Below are 17,390 nucleotides of genomic sequence, written 5' to 3'. Positions count from 1 at the left end.
ACCTAATGGTACAAATTTACAATAATGCTTTTACTCAAGACTTAAAACTAGAAATACTCTTAACGCCAATGTGGTCGGTGAAAGTGTCAAAATATATTTTAGTGGAACCCGCGGTTTGAGGTTGTATAGTTTAATCTAGCGAAGAAAATTGTGGGAAATGTTTTTTTTTTTACTCGGATTCTGCGAATACGCTAGAGAAATCTATTTTTCTTTTCCCCCAAATTTTGATTTCAGTATCTTTGACATTCGTAAAGAAAATGGCGCTGTGTTGTGCAAGTATGTTTTGTTGTTTATATTAAATAAATTTAGCTAACAGTTTTTTTGTTATTTCTGTAGTCTTATTTTAATATTTATATTTTTATTAATAATTTTGATTTATGTAGTTAGCTGCAGTCATGTGAAAGACTATAATTGGTAATGATAATAATTTTAACGTACCGGTATGTTTTTGAATTTGTTAAGTAGCTTGTTGGAAGATGGCATTATTCAAGTTGAGTGTTGTGTATTTATTCACGCAATTTAGCTTGAATTTCACTAAGACATGTCTGGTGTTTTCATGGTTGTAGATATTTTTCTTAAGCCAGTGGCACTATTTGGTGGTGGTTTATATTTTTAGTGTGCTAAGTGTGTCAAGCCTAAGGGTTAAAATAATTAATTGTGTAGCATAGGAGCTTTGGTGAAGGGAAAAAAAAGAACCAAATTCTATTATTGGAGCTTTAGAATGGTACTAATGTGTCTCAACTATCCCACTTAATTCTTAACTATCCCACTTAAGTTAGTTTTAAAATTTAGACTGGTATTTCCCATACCTTTTATTTTTAATCCATAATACCTCATTACTGCTGTTCGGCCTACTATTGAAGGGCGAGCCTGCATGGCACACTGGACTCCATGATTAGTTAGTAATTTAATATATGGTTTTAAGTATGCCTTTTTCACTCCTTGTACTCTAAAAGAGTTATGCAGGTTTGTGATTAACATTGTACTTTCCCATGGTGGGATTTTTAGGGGTTGGGGGGGGGGGGGGGATATAACAGGAATTTGAAAACTTGCAGTGAGGAAAATTGGACAAGTACACTACACAATTCTGTGATTTACTATTGGTTGGAAAGAAAATAGGGGAAATATTTGACTTTATGGAAGTTGGCAAATGATAACAAACTCGAAACTTAGGAATGAAGGAAAATATAGTCTGTAATATTGTTAACAGTGAAAGACTAAACTAAATAGCATTGAGTAATAAATACAAATAAGTGTGAAAGTAATGAATACACAATAAGTATTTGGTAGGTGTAAATAAATTTATTGGCAATGTGTGGTAATGAGTGTGGTAGTCACAAGGAAAATGAGAGATCATTTTTATTTATATTTAATTAATGGTACAGTATAGCGACAGAATATGTGTTAGTGTTGTAGTAGACACCAGGAAAGGTACAGTTATTTTTTGTAATATTGAATAAATTAGATTGTGGACTAGTAATATTTTGGTGTAATTTAATATGTACAAGAATAATGTTGACAGTAAACAATTATCGTTATAAGGCCTAGAAAGGTAAGTCGTTTCTTATGGGTTTTGTGATGTAGGATTAGTTTGTATACTATTTAGTATGGTATTGAGATTAGAGTCCACTCCGATTAAAGAATGCAATTTTACAAGAAGTCATAAATTTTGTGATTTACAGTATTTTACCTACATGTGAAAACCTACACTACTGGTAAAAAATATAAAAAAATAACATTTTGATAAGAATTGTAATACTTAAAAAATGATTTTATGTTATACTAGCAGAGAACATCTTTCTTCGCTGAGTTTTTTTTTTTTTAATATCTGTCAGTTTATTGCAGTCCAGTTGATTCTAGTACATTCTCACCCATTGTAGTACATTCAGTAATGGGTGTTTGGTGATTGAGAGTTCGACCACTTTGAACCACCATATCTCCCACACAACTGCAGCCACCGACATGTGACCACTATAGTGCACAGTGGGAGACTCAAGGTTACTATCTCACACAAACACCATAGCTCTCCTTGGGTAGTGGTGGCTGCAAGGTGAACTATACGGACACACACGTATATGCATATACGGCTGTTCCGATACAGATGTTGGTACAGGAAATTGGCCGATATTCAGCTTGCGGCCGTTCAAACGGTATCGGCAAAGATATTTGTGGTATCGGAAATAAAAATTCCTGAATAGATTTGTTTTTCAAATGCATGCTTTTTTTTTTTGTTTTGTGATTATGACAGACCACAGATCCACGTTGCTGCCAGATCATGTCCTTCAACTTGTATTTTTAAGGGCAACTCTTGTAACAATTATTAAGAGGTCGCTGATTAACTGTTGGTAAACAAGAGCATTTTTACTTAACAATCATGTGATTTACAGTGTTACAACGGGCTTAACTTGTATTTTAGATTATTTGTTTTGATTTAATAATAAAATTATTCTATTCAATAAAAAAAAATTATGATAATATTTGTGTGTCAACTAATTATTTATGAAGTGTGGCCAGTTGCAGTGTCAGGTATCGGTGGTGGTATCGAGGTAACTGTGTCAGAATAAGGGCTATCGGAACAGCCTTTTTTATTGGGAAATGTTTGGAAACAATTCTACTGTTTCTTTTGCAGTTTCAAATGAAGTTCCAGAACACCCAGTTGTTTCGCCTGTTTCGGGTGCAATCTTCGAGCGGCGGCTGATAGAAAAGTATATAATAGAAAATGGAGTGGACCCCATCAATGGCAGAGAATTGTCCATGGAGATGCTTATTGAAGTTAAAAGTAAGAAATTATATTTCCTGTATCTGTGAGTTAGCATGGGTGCATATTCTGCACATATTTTGCACATACTTTTGTTAATTTTTTAATTGCAGATTTCCTACGGTTGGGATCCACAAAACAGTAGAAGTAAAATACTGGTATTTGTATGGTCTGAACTTGTTTTAATGCCTTATGTACTTCTCTATTTGTCTTTGTCTGGTATGTTGTAGTCCCGGGAGGTATTTGTAGTGCCTGCTTGTGTATGGTGCCATCTGTGGTTGGTGCCCATCTGTTGAAGTGCCTTCGTTGCAGGTGGTGCCTTCCTGCACCTAGTGCCTGCCTGAGAGCGGTACTTTGCCTACTCGCAGTTACTACACTGTTCTCTGTATCTTTGTCTTACCCACCTCAAAGCTCACCAACTGTTGGTGGGCATGTAACATATCCAAATAAAAAAATAGAATGAACATTTGGCGGCCCATGGCCCATGGTTGTAATGGTCGCGCTCTCTCCCGACCGCATTGACCTGTAACAACCCAGATTACAGCCTTCCTCATGCAATCCAGCAATAATAATTGTTTGTTATAAATTTTTTGTCATATTTCAGGTTAGATGTAAGTTTTTATCTTTTAAAAGTTATTGTAAACGTAATTCTTCAGGTTTATTTTTATTTTCAAAATTCATAAATTAATTTTTATAGTTTTTTTTTTTGCTGGCTTCTTTGTGTGGAAAGGCATGCTGACGTGATTTTCTTTCGTTTTTTCCACGACCGAGGCTTTGTTTCACATGCTAGGTGTGTGAGTCACGGTCACGGGTGTGCGAGAGGGATACAAAATGGCTGCTTCGTGGGAACAGAAGTAAGCATTTTGTGGAAGCCTCTGTATATTTTTGATGAACAGTTAAACTTTTTTTGTGCTCTCTATCCGGAATATAGTGTAAATTTACGTAAATAAATAAAACAGGCAATACATCAGACATTGTCTATAAATTTCTTCTTTCTTCGCGACCTGCAACCTGCAATGTTCCACTCGCCACCAAATGTTGAGCTAGCCGGAGGTGGTGGGTGGTGACAGACCTGACGGGCCCTTTTGCGATGCCTCCTTGTCCGCGGCCGCAGCCAGCCCCATCGTGAAGCCCAAGCCGCCGTCCGCCACGAGCATCCCGGCCATACTGAAGACCCTGCAGGACGAGTGGGACGCGGTGATGCTGCACAGCTTCACGCAGCGCCAGCAGCTGCAGACGGCCCGGCAGGAGCTCAGGTGCGCCAACCCCTCACTGCTCTCAGGATCGGGTACACGCCGAACCAGGGATTCGACGTGGGCGAGTAGGGGTGCCCTCGTTCTGGGAAGGTCAGGGAAGTTCGGAATCGGCAAGGGGAAAGTCGAGAAATTTTCTTGAATTTTTTTTGAAAAGTCACGAAAATTCACCAGTCATAGTAATTTTAAGGGGGGGGGGGGGGGGAATACGTGCTCTGGTCTGCCATTACCAGATCATAAAAGCATTTTTTTTAAATTCAGGATAAGTAAATAACTTAATATTTAATTCCCAATTATGTTTATATGTTTTATTATTACTAATTATGTAAATACTTTAATATTATTATTCAAAGTTCTTTGACATATTTATGTGGGTTTTTTTTATTTTACATAGCTCAGTTGTGAAAAGTCAAGGAATTTGAATGTGTTTTTTTTTTTTCCCTTCAGTGGGTGCCCTGAAATGTTGCTAGCATGCGTGTAGCGATGGGTAAAGTGTGGCTGGGGTGGGAGAGTGTCCCAAACGGAGTGTCGGTTTGCCCCCCGCAGCCACGCCCTGTACCAGCACGACGCGGCGTGCCGCGTGATCGCCCGCCTCACCAAGGAGGTGATGGCGGCCAGGGAGGCCCTGGCGACCCTCAAGCCGCAGGCCGGCATGACGGCCAACCCCGCCGGCATCCCGCAGCCGGTGAGTTCCGGGGGCGAGGAGCCGTCTCAGTGCCTTTTACCTGTAGAGAACATAGTGCTCTCTTCATATCTCTTTGGCCAAACTATCGCCAGGAGCGCTCAACACAGTGGTGTCCCATGATTTCACGGAGTGTCCAGTATTGAGTCCTACAGTGGTTACCATTTCAGACTGTGAGAGTTGTTTGATGACGGGCGTCATAGAGAGAAAAAAAAAGTACAGTACACAATGAACGAAGGCTGTGTGTAGTAATCTACAGTGTCATCGCTGGTTATCGAAATTATATGCATATTGGTTATGTTCTTTTTTACTAAATATTATTACCTGATGCCAAAATATTTTTTTGTTGCAGAATGTCCTTATGATGTCAGGACATGTCGGAAATGTTTCGCAAAAAAAAATTTGCGTTAAAATTCATTCTTGGAAATTTTGCTTTAATCGTGTCCAAAGAAGTTTCACTTAAAAATAAGAAAAGAAAAAAAAATTACACTGTGTTAAAAATTGGTTAAGTTGGGTCTTCAGATATTTGCGGACACTCTGGTTACTGTCTCTCATGACTTGGTGGACAGGACGTTGAGTCCGACAAAAAAAAATCTACAAGGTGTTTAAAAGTGGTTAAAAGTTGGGTCATCAGATGTTTGCAGACACTCTGGTTGCTGTCTCATCATGACTTGGCGGACAGGACGTTGAGTCCGACAAAAAAAAAATTACAAGGTGTTTAAAAGTGGTTAAGTTGGGTCATGAGATGTTTGCGGACACTCTTGTTACCGTCTCGAGACGTGTGGTTTGTGTGCTGCGCAGGCGATAGCGGTGGAGGCGGGCGGCGTGGCCAGCCAGCCCACGGAGCAGGCGGGCATGACCCCGGACGTGATCCAGAAGCTGCAGGACAAGGCCACGGTGCTGACCCAGGAGCGCAAGAGGCGGGGCCGCACCGTGCCCGAGGACCTGGTGTCCCAGGACGCCCTGCGCACCTTCCACACGCTGGCCTCCCATCCCGTGAGTGCCCCCGCGGCCCGACTCCCGGAGGTGTCCGCGAAATCCCCGAACGTGTCGCGGGAATTCCTCGGTGGTAGTGATGTGTGTGGGGGGAAATGTACATATTCCACGCTGCAAAGCAATTTTGTTGTCCCCCCTCCCCTCAGATGGTGTTTTAGTGCGAATCCGTACAGACTGTAGAATGGCATATGTGATTATCTGTTGAATATAAAGGAATGAAGTGGAGAGATAACTAGGCCAACCACGGGGGGTAATGGATGTTGTATTTTCCCGGAAAGTCGGGGGAATTGCTTGGTGGTAGTAATGTGTGGGGGAAATATTCATGTTCCATGCTACGAAAGCATTTTTTGTCCCCGCCTTCAGACGGTGTATTTAGTGCAAATCCATACAGACTATAGAATGGCATATGAGATTATCTGTTAAATATAAAAGAAATGAAGTGGAGAGATAACTAGGCCAACCGTGGGGGGTGATGTAGGTTGGATTTTCTTTTATTTCTTTCAGAAAATTTGCAAAAAAATAGACTTCACCTGACCTAAAACTAACCGACCTTTTGTTTCAAGTCCTGTTCAACCTCATTTTCAACAACTTGCCGCTCTGCATGTTAATCCGGAAAATTTTTCACAAACTGCAAGATACCATAATATTCGATGCAATAAATTTCACGAAAAACGTGAATTTTCTTTAAAAAAAAATGCTGTATTTGAAATATGGGATTACATGAGCTCTTATCTACATATTTAAATCTTAGTTATTCACGTGTTCATTGTGAACGGCGGCCAGGTAATCTGTATTTTAGTTAAGCAGTATTATAAACATAATTTCTGCTAATATTATGGAATATGAAACAATTTTTTTATGTTTTTTTTATTAATTTTTTTAAATTTCAATATCTGATTCATCATAGATACATATAATAAGTAAGCTGCTACTGTGTCGTTGGTGTTAGATCAATTGTGACCATCAATTTATACACAGTTGAAACTATGTTGTTACGATTTATACACTGTTGAAAGTTGAAACTATAGTTGAATACTTGTTGCATGTTTAAAATGTCACTTATTGTTAATACTCAACAGTGAATGTTGGAATACAACAAACTCATGAGGTATGCTATGTAAAATATTCGTAAGCAATTTCGATGTGCTAGTATTTAAGTTTCATTCAAATTCGAATAGTTTATTATTTATATTTGAATATTCTCACTGGCCTATTTAATTCACTTTTTAAAACATAAGCCATTGCAATAGAGTATATCCAAAGAATTGTATTAAATTAAAATTCCCCAGTGCGAGAATAATTAAAAAATTTTTCTAGTTGCTAGGGAATAATGCATACCAGTACATTAAAAAAAAAAATTCTGTTAATAATTTATCAAAAGTCAAAAGTCTAATACTCAGGGTGCTCAGTAACACAAAGGGGGAATGTTGAGTGCCCCACTCCCTCTCTCAGGCAAGCATTACTGAAGCAATGCCAGTGCTGCATTTCTTGTTTCGTTGGGAAAGTCAAAAGTTTTTTCTCTTTATTATGTACTTTGTTTAGTTTCATTATTCAAGTGAATTATTAAATATTTGGTTTTGTCATTAAAGTTTAAAGTTTCACTTCTAATGCACGTGGTGACCATTCCCCCATTTCTTGTCGTTGAAGTGTGCTGACCAAAAGACTAAAATTTTGGTTGAAATAAAACTTTGATACTTGTGAATGATGTTGTGATCTCCTGCTTGTTTTAAAAATTCCTGAATCGCAAGTTGAACGTCGCGTGCGTAGGGCCTGCACAGTGCCAGCGCCCCGGGCATCCTGTCCTTGGACATCCACGGGGCTGACACCAGCAAGATCCTGACGGGCGGCAACGACCGCAACGCCACCGTCTTCAACAAGGACACGGAGCAGGTCGTGGCCATCCTCAAGGGGCACACCAAGAAGGTCACCAGGGTCATCTACCACCCGGAGGAGGTAGGCTGTCGCCCCGCCGATGTAGCAGTCCAATATTAGACACTTTCGTTCCAAGACGATTCTCGTGCGTGATACTTGTGCGGTGCATGTCTTGTTAGTGAGGACTCATCCGCCATATGTGCAGCTACATACTGTCCTCCATCTCGAATACGTTCACTTGCATTGCGCACAATTGCCACTATTCCGAGATATGGTTTTGTAGGGATGAGCCTGTCGGATCCTTGAACCCTCAACTACCATCAAACACAAATACTCGAAAAATTTAAATTTCAAGTGGAGAGTTAAAAAAAAATTAACATAGACCCTAAAGTTTACTAGAGAGATGCTATCTCAAATAATATGGAAGACTTTTTAAACGTTATAACCTTCGTCTGTTCGTCTGCGTCGCCGCGGAGTACTGCTTACAAAAATGTAGTCGCGCTCGTTGCAATCATTAATGTTTGGTTATGTTGCTTCCCATCTAGCGCGTGTACGCGTAGCCGAGTATCAATATCTCGCCGAGTGCATACATTGCGCACTCTCTGTCGAGTGCCGAGTTAACTACATCTGATGGCCCGCACTCTTTTGTGGTGCGTACTACGATAGTTACGCTTTCGTTCAGGCTCGCATTGGGATCAAAGATATTGTTTTTCTATTTAAAGTTGAAGTAAGGTTTTTGTTACATGACTTCTTATTAATTGAAATTTTTGGCGTGCTCTTTTATGCTTCACTTTTAAAATAAACGTACTTACCATGAATGGGTTTTGTTTGGTTTTTATGAATAACTTTATCTAACAAAAAAAAATTTCCCGCATAATCGTCACACCCCTACTTTCCAAACTTGATTATAGAATAAAATGTGCTACGATTATGCGAGAAAACACGCTAGTCTTTAAGTTTACGTTCGCATAGTTGGTCTTAAGACATTATGTTTGTCGCTGGTCCGGGACCTTTGATGTTCGACTATATGAAGTCTGCGCGAAGCACTCTCATTTGCAGGATTGGAAACAAACCTAGCTGAGCATTTCTGAGAGTTAGCACCGGGTGATGTGGCCGGCAGGAGCTGGTGATCTGACTATCGGAAGTCTGCACGAAGCACTCTCATTTGCGGGATCGAAAACAAATGTAGCTGAGCATTTCTGAAAGTTAGCACCAGGTCATGTGGCCGGCAGGAGCTGGTGATCTGACTATCGGAAGTCTGCACGAAGAACTCTCTCATTTGCAGGATCGAAAACAAATGTAGCTGAGCATTTCTGAAAGTTAGCACCAGGTGATGTGGCTGGCAGGAGTTGGTGATCTGACTATCGGAAGCCTGCACGAAGCGCTCTCATTTGCAGGATTGAAAATACTAAATGTAGCTGAGCATTAACACCAGGTGATGTGGCCGGCAGGAGCTGGTGATCACGGCGTCCCCGGACACCACCATAAGGGTGTGGAACGTGCCGTCGTCGCAGATGACCCAGCTGCTGCGCGCCCACGACGGCCCGGTGACGGGGCTGTCGCTCCACCCGACGGGCGACTACGTCCTCTCCACCTCCACCGACCAGCACTGGGCCTTCTCGGACATACGCTCCGGCCGCCTGCTCACCAAGGTGTGTGGCGGCAGACTCTGGGATCAGGTTCGGGGGAAAGGGCCCGCCCAGTGTGAAGCTTTGCAAAAGTCTTAACTGTGTTTCAGAAATAGAAGAACCGTAGTAGGTGTTTCAATTATGTTTGATTGCTAGAATTGTCTGATTACTGGGTCTGAGCAAATACATAATAGAATTTTTGAATATGAATAATAAATTATTTGTATTCAATTCAACCTCAAATACTAATATACTTGAAAATAACTAATATTAGTTTGCTTACAAATACTTGACATTGTTTGTCATATACCAACTTTCACTCTTGAGATTGTCATTCATGCGATATAAATACCCTTCAAATTCCCCCATGTAAATGATCTTGTTTACATTAAAGTGATTTATCGTGCACTCAAAATTGAAAAGAATATATTTTTTTAAAGATTTTCAAATGTAATGTCATTATCCCCTTCAAGGGGGAGAAAGTAGAACCCCAGGTACATTTTCCACCATAACCCGATGTCATAAACACACTAAATCAAAAAGAATACATTTTTAAAACTTAAATGCCTTGCCCCCCCCCCCCCCCCCCCCCTCTTTCCCACAAGGCACATTTTCCACCGTGACCCGACCTTTTGGGTCGGAAAAACGCCAACTCAAAAAACCACTGAGTTTTAAAATCTTTGAAATAAATTTTGGGTCTTTAACCCCCCGCTACTTCCATAGGGTGACAGTCGACCTCGGGGAAAATTCCCACCATGCTCCGACCGCATAGATACACAAAAAAACATGTTTATTGCCCATAGCTCGAAATCATTAGGTATTTTATTTTTACCCACTGACCCCTCTCCCACTCTCCCTTAACATTAAGATCTTAAGTTATCAAAATATGGTATTGTCAGATGTTCTTTATACGTATGCAAAATTTCAACACATTGGGATGTCAGAAAGTGGGTAAAAATTGGATGGAAAGATTTTATTACATAGACCATTCATTCATATATACAGGTCAAGCTAATAAAAGTGTGATGAAAAAGCATTAATTAAATCATGAGAACAATTGGTTGCATTAGGTTAGCTACATAAAAATATTGCAAGCATCACTGAACAATTTTTTAGGAATATCAATATAAATTTTACGAACTTAATCCAACTAATCTTTATTATTTAAATTATTCCTTTATAAAATTATAACAAATGCACAAAATTTCATTCTCTATAGTTGTGTGGTATAGATATTTTGCAGTGATACACTTAAATCATTAACATCCAGCTTTGATAAAGAAATCTGTTATTATTTCAATCAATGTCCATCTTAAAATTTTAAATTGAAAATTTTTAAAAAAAAGAAAAACTTATCACTTGTTATAATTCTTGTAATCTCTTCTACCAGAGATGTTTATAAGTTTACAGATTATGGTGAGTTAAATTTTCCTTAAAAGTGTTTGGTTTGTTGCAGGTTTCTGACCAGGGTTCTTCCGGCATTGCACTTACAACAGCACAATTCCATCCAGACGGTCTGATTTTCGGAACGGGCACCTCGGACTCACAAGTCAAGATTTGGGATTTGAAGGAACAATCCAATGTTGCCAACTTCCCAGGTAAGCGCCAGGCGTAGGAGTTTCTGTGTTCCGATATTGTATAAGCTTTTAGCAAGATGATAAGTTTTCAGCGTTTCTGTAAGAAAAGAGCTACTGTAGGAAGAGAAGATAACGTGTTGTATCACAGGGTAAATTGATTTTATTTTAGCACTTTTTATTCTAAAATCGAAGGACCTGCCGTGCCAGCGATGGGAACAGATTAGTTGAAAATTACACATTTCACATTGAAACTGCACTTGTGTTGTTGGCAGCCTCGTAAATACTCTGGTGTGCAGTGGGGTAGGGGTCATAAAGGGGGAGTGAGCACTGACAATGTTCTCCCCTCCATTTCCCACGGATTCCCTCCCACCTCTTTCATTTGTCGTTATAAGTGTGCTTTGTGTTGCTGCTTCCAAATTTAATTTTTTTTTTCTCTCTAACTGCCTTGTTGCTTTAAAAAAGGCCGTGTAGAAGTGGGACCTAAAAAGCTCCCCGTAATTAAATGCCATATAAACATAATTTGCTTTCTATAGTCAAACTAATGGTGCATTTAAAAACACTTGTAACTTTTGACCTCTTATAATATATATTACTTGTATCACCATATCAACTAGATTCCACGTAAGTTTCAAGGAGTTTTCCACTAGTCGATCCGGCGGTCAAGCGATCAGATCGCTTGCCTACCACCAGGGCGACCTGAGCTCAATTCCTGGCCAGAATGAACCTATATTTTTTGGAGATAGGCATTCGTGAGCATGCAGTTTCCCGTCATCTAACGCATATTAATAGTTCATGATGTATTCTAATCTAATGATCTCTTACCATATCTAATTCAACCCTAATTCATTTATTCAAAAGTTGAATTTTAATTTTGATTCCGCTATGTGTTGATTGTTTTCGACAGTTACAGCCCAGAGGATATTTTTTGTTTGTTTGTTAATGTCCTCTGACCTGTTCCCCAGGCCACTCTGGTCCAATCACAGCCATATCGTTCTCCGAGAACGGCTACTACTTGGCAACAGCTGCAGATGATGCTTGCGTCAAGCTTTGGGATCTCCGCAAGCTGAAGAACTTCAAGACCCTGCAAATGGACGATGGCTACGAAATAAGGGATCTTTGCTTTGATCAGAGCGGTACCTATCTTGCAGTTGCTGGCACTGATGTTAGGTAAGTGTTTTTCATGGTTGTTTTGGTATTAGGGTCCGATTTTACTCGAAGTTAATGTAAAAACCATCTCATTTTCCTTCTGGTTAGTTTTCCAATTGTGTTACAATTGCCATGCAGTATAATGCCTTTACAAAACTTGCAAGCTTCTGTTTCTCACCTTTAGGCTTGTTTGAACATGCTGATAGATATACCTATATCTGTATGTAATATTATAACTGCTCAGACTTATTTCTATCCAACGATATTCGTTATGTGATGTAAAAATTATTTATTAGGATTCCAAATTTTTATTTGTAGTTTTTAATATTTGAATTTTGGTATTCATATTCAAGAAAAATTTGTATTCAATCTGAACTGAAAAACTGATATTCGCACATGCCTATCAACTAGTCTACGTTCCACACTTAAATTCTAGGTCAGTGTGTTTGTTAGATGAAATAACTTCAGCCACGTCTAGCCACGTGAATTCGACAAATCGAAATGCTATCATATTGTTAGAGACCGAAAAAATTTGCGGTTTCAATGACCTTCAGGATAGACTCCAATATCCTCTACACACTCGGGCAAATGCCAACTGTTTATTGGCTGCTGACTTGTGAGTCGTCTCGACTGGGTGGCCTGTGATTCGACACTTCTATGAGTGAGGGTCTCTAATTGGCCCTCAGTCCTCCAGATTAACAGTGAACCAATGACAGAAGCAGCACTAAGGTATAATTATTTGAATTTTAGCATAACACAAAATGAATCCGTGAATTTTTCAGTTCTCTACATAAATGTTTTTTTTTTTGACAGTAAAAAATGGGTAAATTTATTACTATACCGAAACTTCATTTACCGATAGATTTCATAGTTTTTCCACGAATGAGGAAAAATCGGTAGCTGTGTTCCGATGCTGATAGAACCGCAGCGATGACCAGTTTGTGTGTTTCTGTCCCTCCCCCGCAGGGTGTACTTGTGCAAGCAGTGGCAGGAGCTGAAGGTGTTCAACGACCACACCGCGCTGGCCACGGGCGTTCGGTTCGGTCGCCACGCGCAGTACCTCGCCTCCACCAGCATGGACCGGACGCTCAAGCTCTACGGCCTGTAATCGCTGCCGCAGCTGGGAGCCACACGGTACCGTGCCTGCCGTTCTTTCATGTGATTCGTTAACTTCACTTCCTCGTCATCCTCTTGTTTAATCTACAGGGCTCATCATCCTCTTTGTTTAATCTACAGGGCTCATCGTCCTCTTTGTTTAATCTACAGGGCTCATCGTCCTCTTTGTTTAATCTACAGGGCTCATCGTCCTCTTTGTTTAATCTACAGGGCTCATCGTCCTCTTTGTTTAATCTACAGGGCTCATCATCCTCTTGTTTAATCTACAGGGCTCATCATCCTCTTGTTTAATCTACAGGGCTCATCATCCTCTTGTTTAATCTACAGGGCTCATCACCTCTTGTTTAATCTACATGGCTCATCATCCTCTTTGTTTAATCTACAGGGCTCATCATCCTCTTGTTTAATCTACAGGGCTCATCATCCTCTTTGTTTAATCTACAGGGCTCATCATCCTCTTTGTTTAATCTACAGGGCTCATCATCCTCTTTGTTTAATTTACAGGGCTCATCATCCTCTTTGTTTAATTTACAGGGCTCATGATCCTCTTTGTTTAATCTACAGGGCTCATCATCCTCTTGTTTAATCTACAGGATGAGTCTGAATTTAACTGACAAACTTTGACTGCTAGTTCATCACGATCAAATAAGTTGAATATCTGTATGACTTTTTTTTCCCAAGGCCGGTGTGCATCTGTGAAGTTCGGAGCTGAACAACATTTTTAAATAATAGAAAAAGTATTCAAGATAGAACACTGACCGTCACAATTATGGTTAATTGATTGAAATTCTTTAATCACTGCAAATTTTGTGGCTGTACAATAATATTTAATTGAAATACTGTGTTTTCTCGCATAATCGTCGCAGATTTTATTCTAAAATCAAGTTTGAAAAGTAGGGGTGTGACCATTGTGCGGAAAATTTTTTTTTTGTTAGGTAAAGTTATTCATAAAAACAAAACCCGTTCATGGAAAGTACGTTTATTTTAAAAAAGGCGGAGTATACAAGAGCACACCAAACAATCTATATTAATAATTCCTTAAACAAAAACCTTTCTTCAACATTAAAAACTCTTAACGCGAATGCAAGCCACTTGAATCTGACGTGAACTAACGTGTCGTTGTACACACTTGCCACAAAAGAATGCGGGCTATCAAATGTAGTTAACTCGGCACCTGACAGAGAGAGCGCGTTGCATCCAATCGGCGAGATATCAATATTCGACTATGTGCACGTGCTCTATACGGAAAGCAACATAACCAAACATGAATGATGCGCTGGCTACATTTTTATAAGCAGTACGCCGCGGTAACGCAGACAATCAGATAAAGGAAATACCGTTTAAAAAGTCTTTAAAAGAAAATTTACTCGTCAGACAACTTTGTATTTCCGTTTATTAAATAAATAAGTGGTAATGACCGAAATTAAATTTTAGATTACACCTACACCGCGATCAGATAAAGGAAATAACTTTTAAAAATGTCTTTATAAGATAATTTACACGCCAAACAACGTCGTATTTTTCCGTTAACTTATTAAGTAAGTGGTAATGACCGAATAAATATTAGATTTCTACTTTAAAATACATAGTTTTATACGGAAAAGATACCTACACAAAGCATTCGGAATCTACTAGCGGGACCAAAAACATCATGCGACGTTTGCGCGAGAAGTTTTTTTTATCCCAATTTTGACAGCCTAAAATATGGTTGCGACGATTACGCGCGTGCGACGATTCTGCGATAAAACACGGTAGTTGCCAGTAACACCTTCATTTTTCACATACTTTAGTGGCATACCACAACCCCAAATAATTTTATTGAAATGATTTTCTGGCGGTGACAAAATTTGTGTTGGTTGTAGAACTTCATTTAGTTTAACATAATCTTGATGCCCAGTGTTCCATCTTAAATACTTTCTCTATTTTAAAAAAACCCGAAAGGGGGGTGGGGGGTTGTTCAGCCCCAACTTCAAGCACTTTAGACCATAAGTCATATAGATGTTCTCAACTTATTTTATCATGACGAACCGGCAGCCAAAGTTTGTTGGTGAAATTCAAGCTCACCCTGTATGTACATTATATCTTACTAGTGAATGAGACCAGAATTTTTCTCAGGTGGGAAACATGGCTGACATTTTCTCTTTACCGCCTCTCGTTTGTTCCACAGAATCCTCTGCTCTCATTCCACCACCTCTCATTGTAGCCAATGACTCAGACAATGACTCAGATGTTGATACGAGGTTCATTTCACCCCCTGTTTCATTCTTTACTGAACTTCCTTACGTGTGTAAATGTGTAGTGGAGGGAAAGAAAAGAGTTCGTACTGTATGTAACCAATAGCAGGAAAGTAAAATATGTGTAAAACATAGGAGAAAGGAAAAGTGTAACTGTGCAGGACTAGTTGTTGAATACGTATGTTGTGCATACAATTGTATGTTGTTTTTTTATTTTTCAGGTAAGCTGTCACTGTGTTGTGTGAACATCGTACATTTAGGAAGTGTTTCTGATCAGTAGTTTTATTGTTCGCAAGCCAGTATTTTCCGACTACATGTGGTGAACTATCTTTGTGCACTACATAGGTACACCTCCAGTTTTGAAAAATCTTGGTTATAATGATTTTTAACTTTTATAAATAAGACAATTCAATTTAAAAAAATATAATTTGAAAGTTATTTAACTTTTGGAAATTAAGTTATATAGAAAATGTCAAATTTTTTAGATTTTAATTTAGTAGAAATTTTGGAACTATAAATTTTTTTATCTGTAAACTACTGTGTTGCCACCTCTGATGTTTCTCTTGGGTTGAAGACGATGAAAAACTTGTTTACAAATGTCATAAATAATATTAAGAAGATTAAATTTTTAGTGTGGTAATATGTATATCTGTTTTTGACAAATTCCTGCATAAGTACATAATTTTGTATGTCAAATGATGTCATTTTATGTGTATATTAATGAAAGTCAATTCTGAGGTAAATATTTGAACTATTCTAAATTTTTTTATATACTTCTGTCATCGAAAGGGCATTGAATTTAAGTGTTAACTTTGGTTTTTAATTCTTTACAACTAGAAGTATGGAACACGATTAATTTTGTCTTGTAATTTATGTATTTTCATAGAGAGTTGTGCAATGCATTGGTGTTTCTGTAGGATTAACTAATGTTTGAAGTGATTTGACAATTTATTTGAAAATCATATCTTCATTAAACACAGTTAAAAATATCTCACAAAAAGTGTTTTACAGCTGCCCTTGAATATTTCCAAAAGGAATAAAGGCATGTACGTCTACGTGTGCTGCAGTTTGGCTGAGTTTGTGGCCTGGATTCAAATAGAGACTAGGATATATTAACAGCCAGAAAGTTATACAAACTGAATTGCATTTATGTTACAAGTAATAGAAAATAGTATAGTAGTTTAAAGTATGGAATGTTAAATATTTGGTACTGTGCAAGTTTGTGGCAGATTACCATATTAACCCGAATAGGGGCCAAGATTTTTATCCACAAAAACCACTCACAAAAAGAGGGTCAACCTTAAATTGTACCCTAATAAATATCTAAGTAGGAAAACAAAACAAAATATTTAAGTATACTTTATCGACTATAGAACAGCGTTAAAATAATTTCTTACGTTGCGTTACCATGTATGTTGATGACCTTTATTTAATAAAGTGCATTAAAATCAGTTTCAGTATGTGTTTATTTCTTACTCGTCAACAAATGGGAAAAAAAATGTGTAAATAGAATAATTGGTTGCAAGATAAATAACTTGCAAAGAAAATATGGTGCAGGAAGTGTTCCATTGCTTAGTATATGTAACTACCTGCAAGTCTGAAAAAAAAACAAATACCTAAAAGTTTTTTTGACTACGTTAGCTAAAGGAACGCACCCTATAAATTTTTATTTCTCATGATCGTGTGCTTGTTTGCACTTCAAAATATTTAACTTTTAACTCAATCGTATGTTGGACACATTGTGCAAAATGGAATTTTACGTTTTAGTTTTTCGTAGGATTTGGAGTTGTTACCCGGTATTTGTGATTGTCAAAAAAAAAACGATTCATGAACGCATCTCAGGTTCCAAAAAAGAAAAAAAAGTGTGCATGTGGAGTCCATGCACGACTAGTGAAACTTCTTGCTTATTATGTTAATTAGGTATAGGGAACACAGTTCTCTTTGGCTGAAGTCGCAAGTATGCGAGCACTAAATGATGCTATTGCGCAAGTATGCGAATGTGTAAGCACGCAAGTATGCATGTGTGCTGCATCATTTCTACCTCTCCCTTGCCATCTTCTACTCCACCGGTTACCCCACCACGTACGTAACTATTCCCCCTCATGCGATCAGAATTTTCGTAACGCTT

The 17,390-nt window shown here is 38.6% G+C and overlaps 1 protein-coding gene across 1 annotated transcript; it reads left to right on the top strand.

Annotated features, from left to right (window-relative positions):
- Nucleotides 1-240: 240 nt before the first annotated feature.
- On the top strand, nt 241-16,713 carry LOC134540246 (pre-mRNA-processing factor 19). The gene is made up of 11 exons (XM_063382868.1): nt 241-276; nt 2,630-2,779; nt 3,873-4,014; nt 4,558-4,696; nt 5,495-5,689; nt 7,457-7,642; nt 9,013-9,213; nt 10,646-10,787; nt 11,729-11,933; nt 12,879-13,046; nt 15,484-16,713. Exons 1-10 carry the CDS (start codon nt 258-260, stop codon nt 13,018-13,020), a joined length of 1,521 nt encoding a protein of 506 aa, XP_063238938.1. The 5' UTR covers nt 241-257; the 3' UTR covers nt 13,021-13,046; nt 15,484-16,713.
- The last annotated feature ends 677 nt before the right edge of the window (nt 16,714-17,390 follow it).

This window comes from Bacillus rossius, chromosome 16, assembly GCF_032445375.1.
Source record: "Bacillus rossius redtenbacheri isolate Brsri chromosome 16, Brsri_v3, whole genome shotgun sequence".
Classification (NCBI taxonomy): Eukaryota; Metazoa; Arthropoda; class Insecta; order Phasmatodea; family Bacillidae; genus Bacillus; species Bacillus rossius.
The sequence above is the reverse complement of the archived record's forward strand: the minus strand, read 5'-3'. Positions and strand labels throughout refer to the sequence as shown.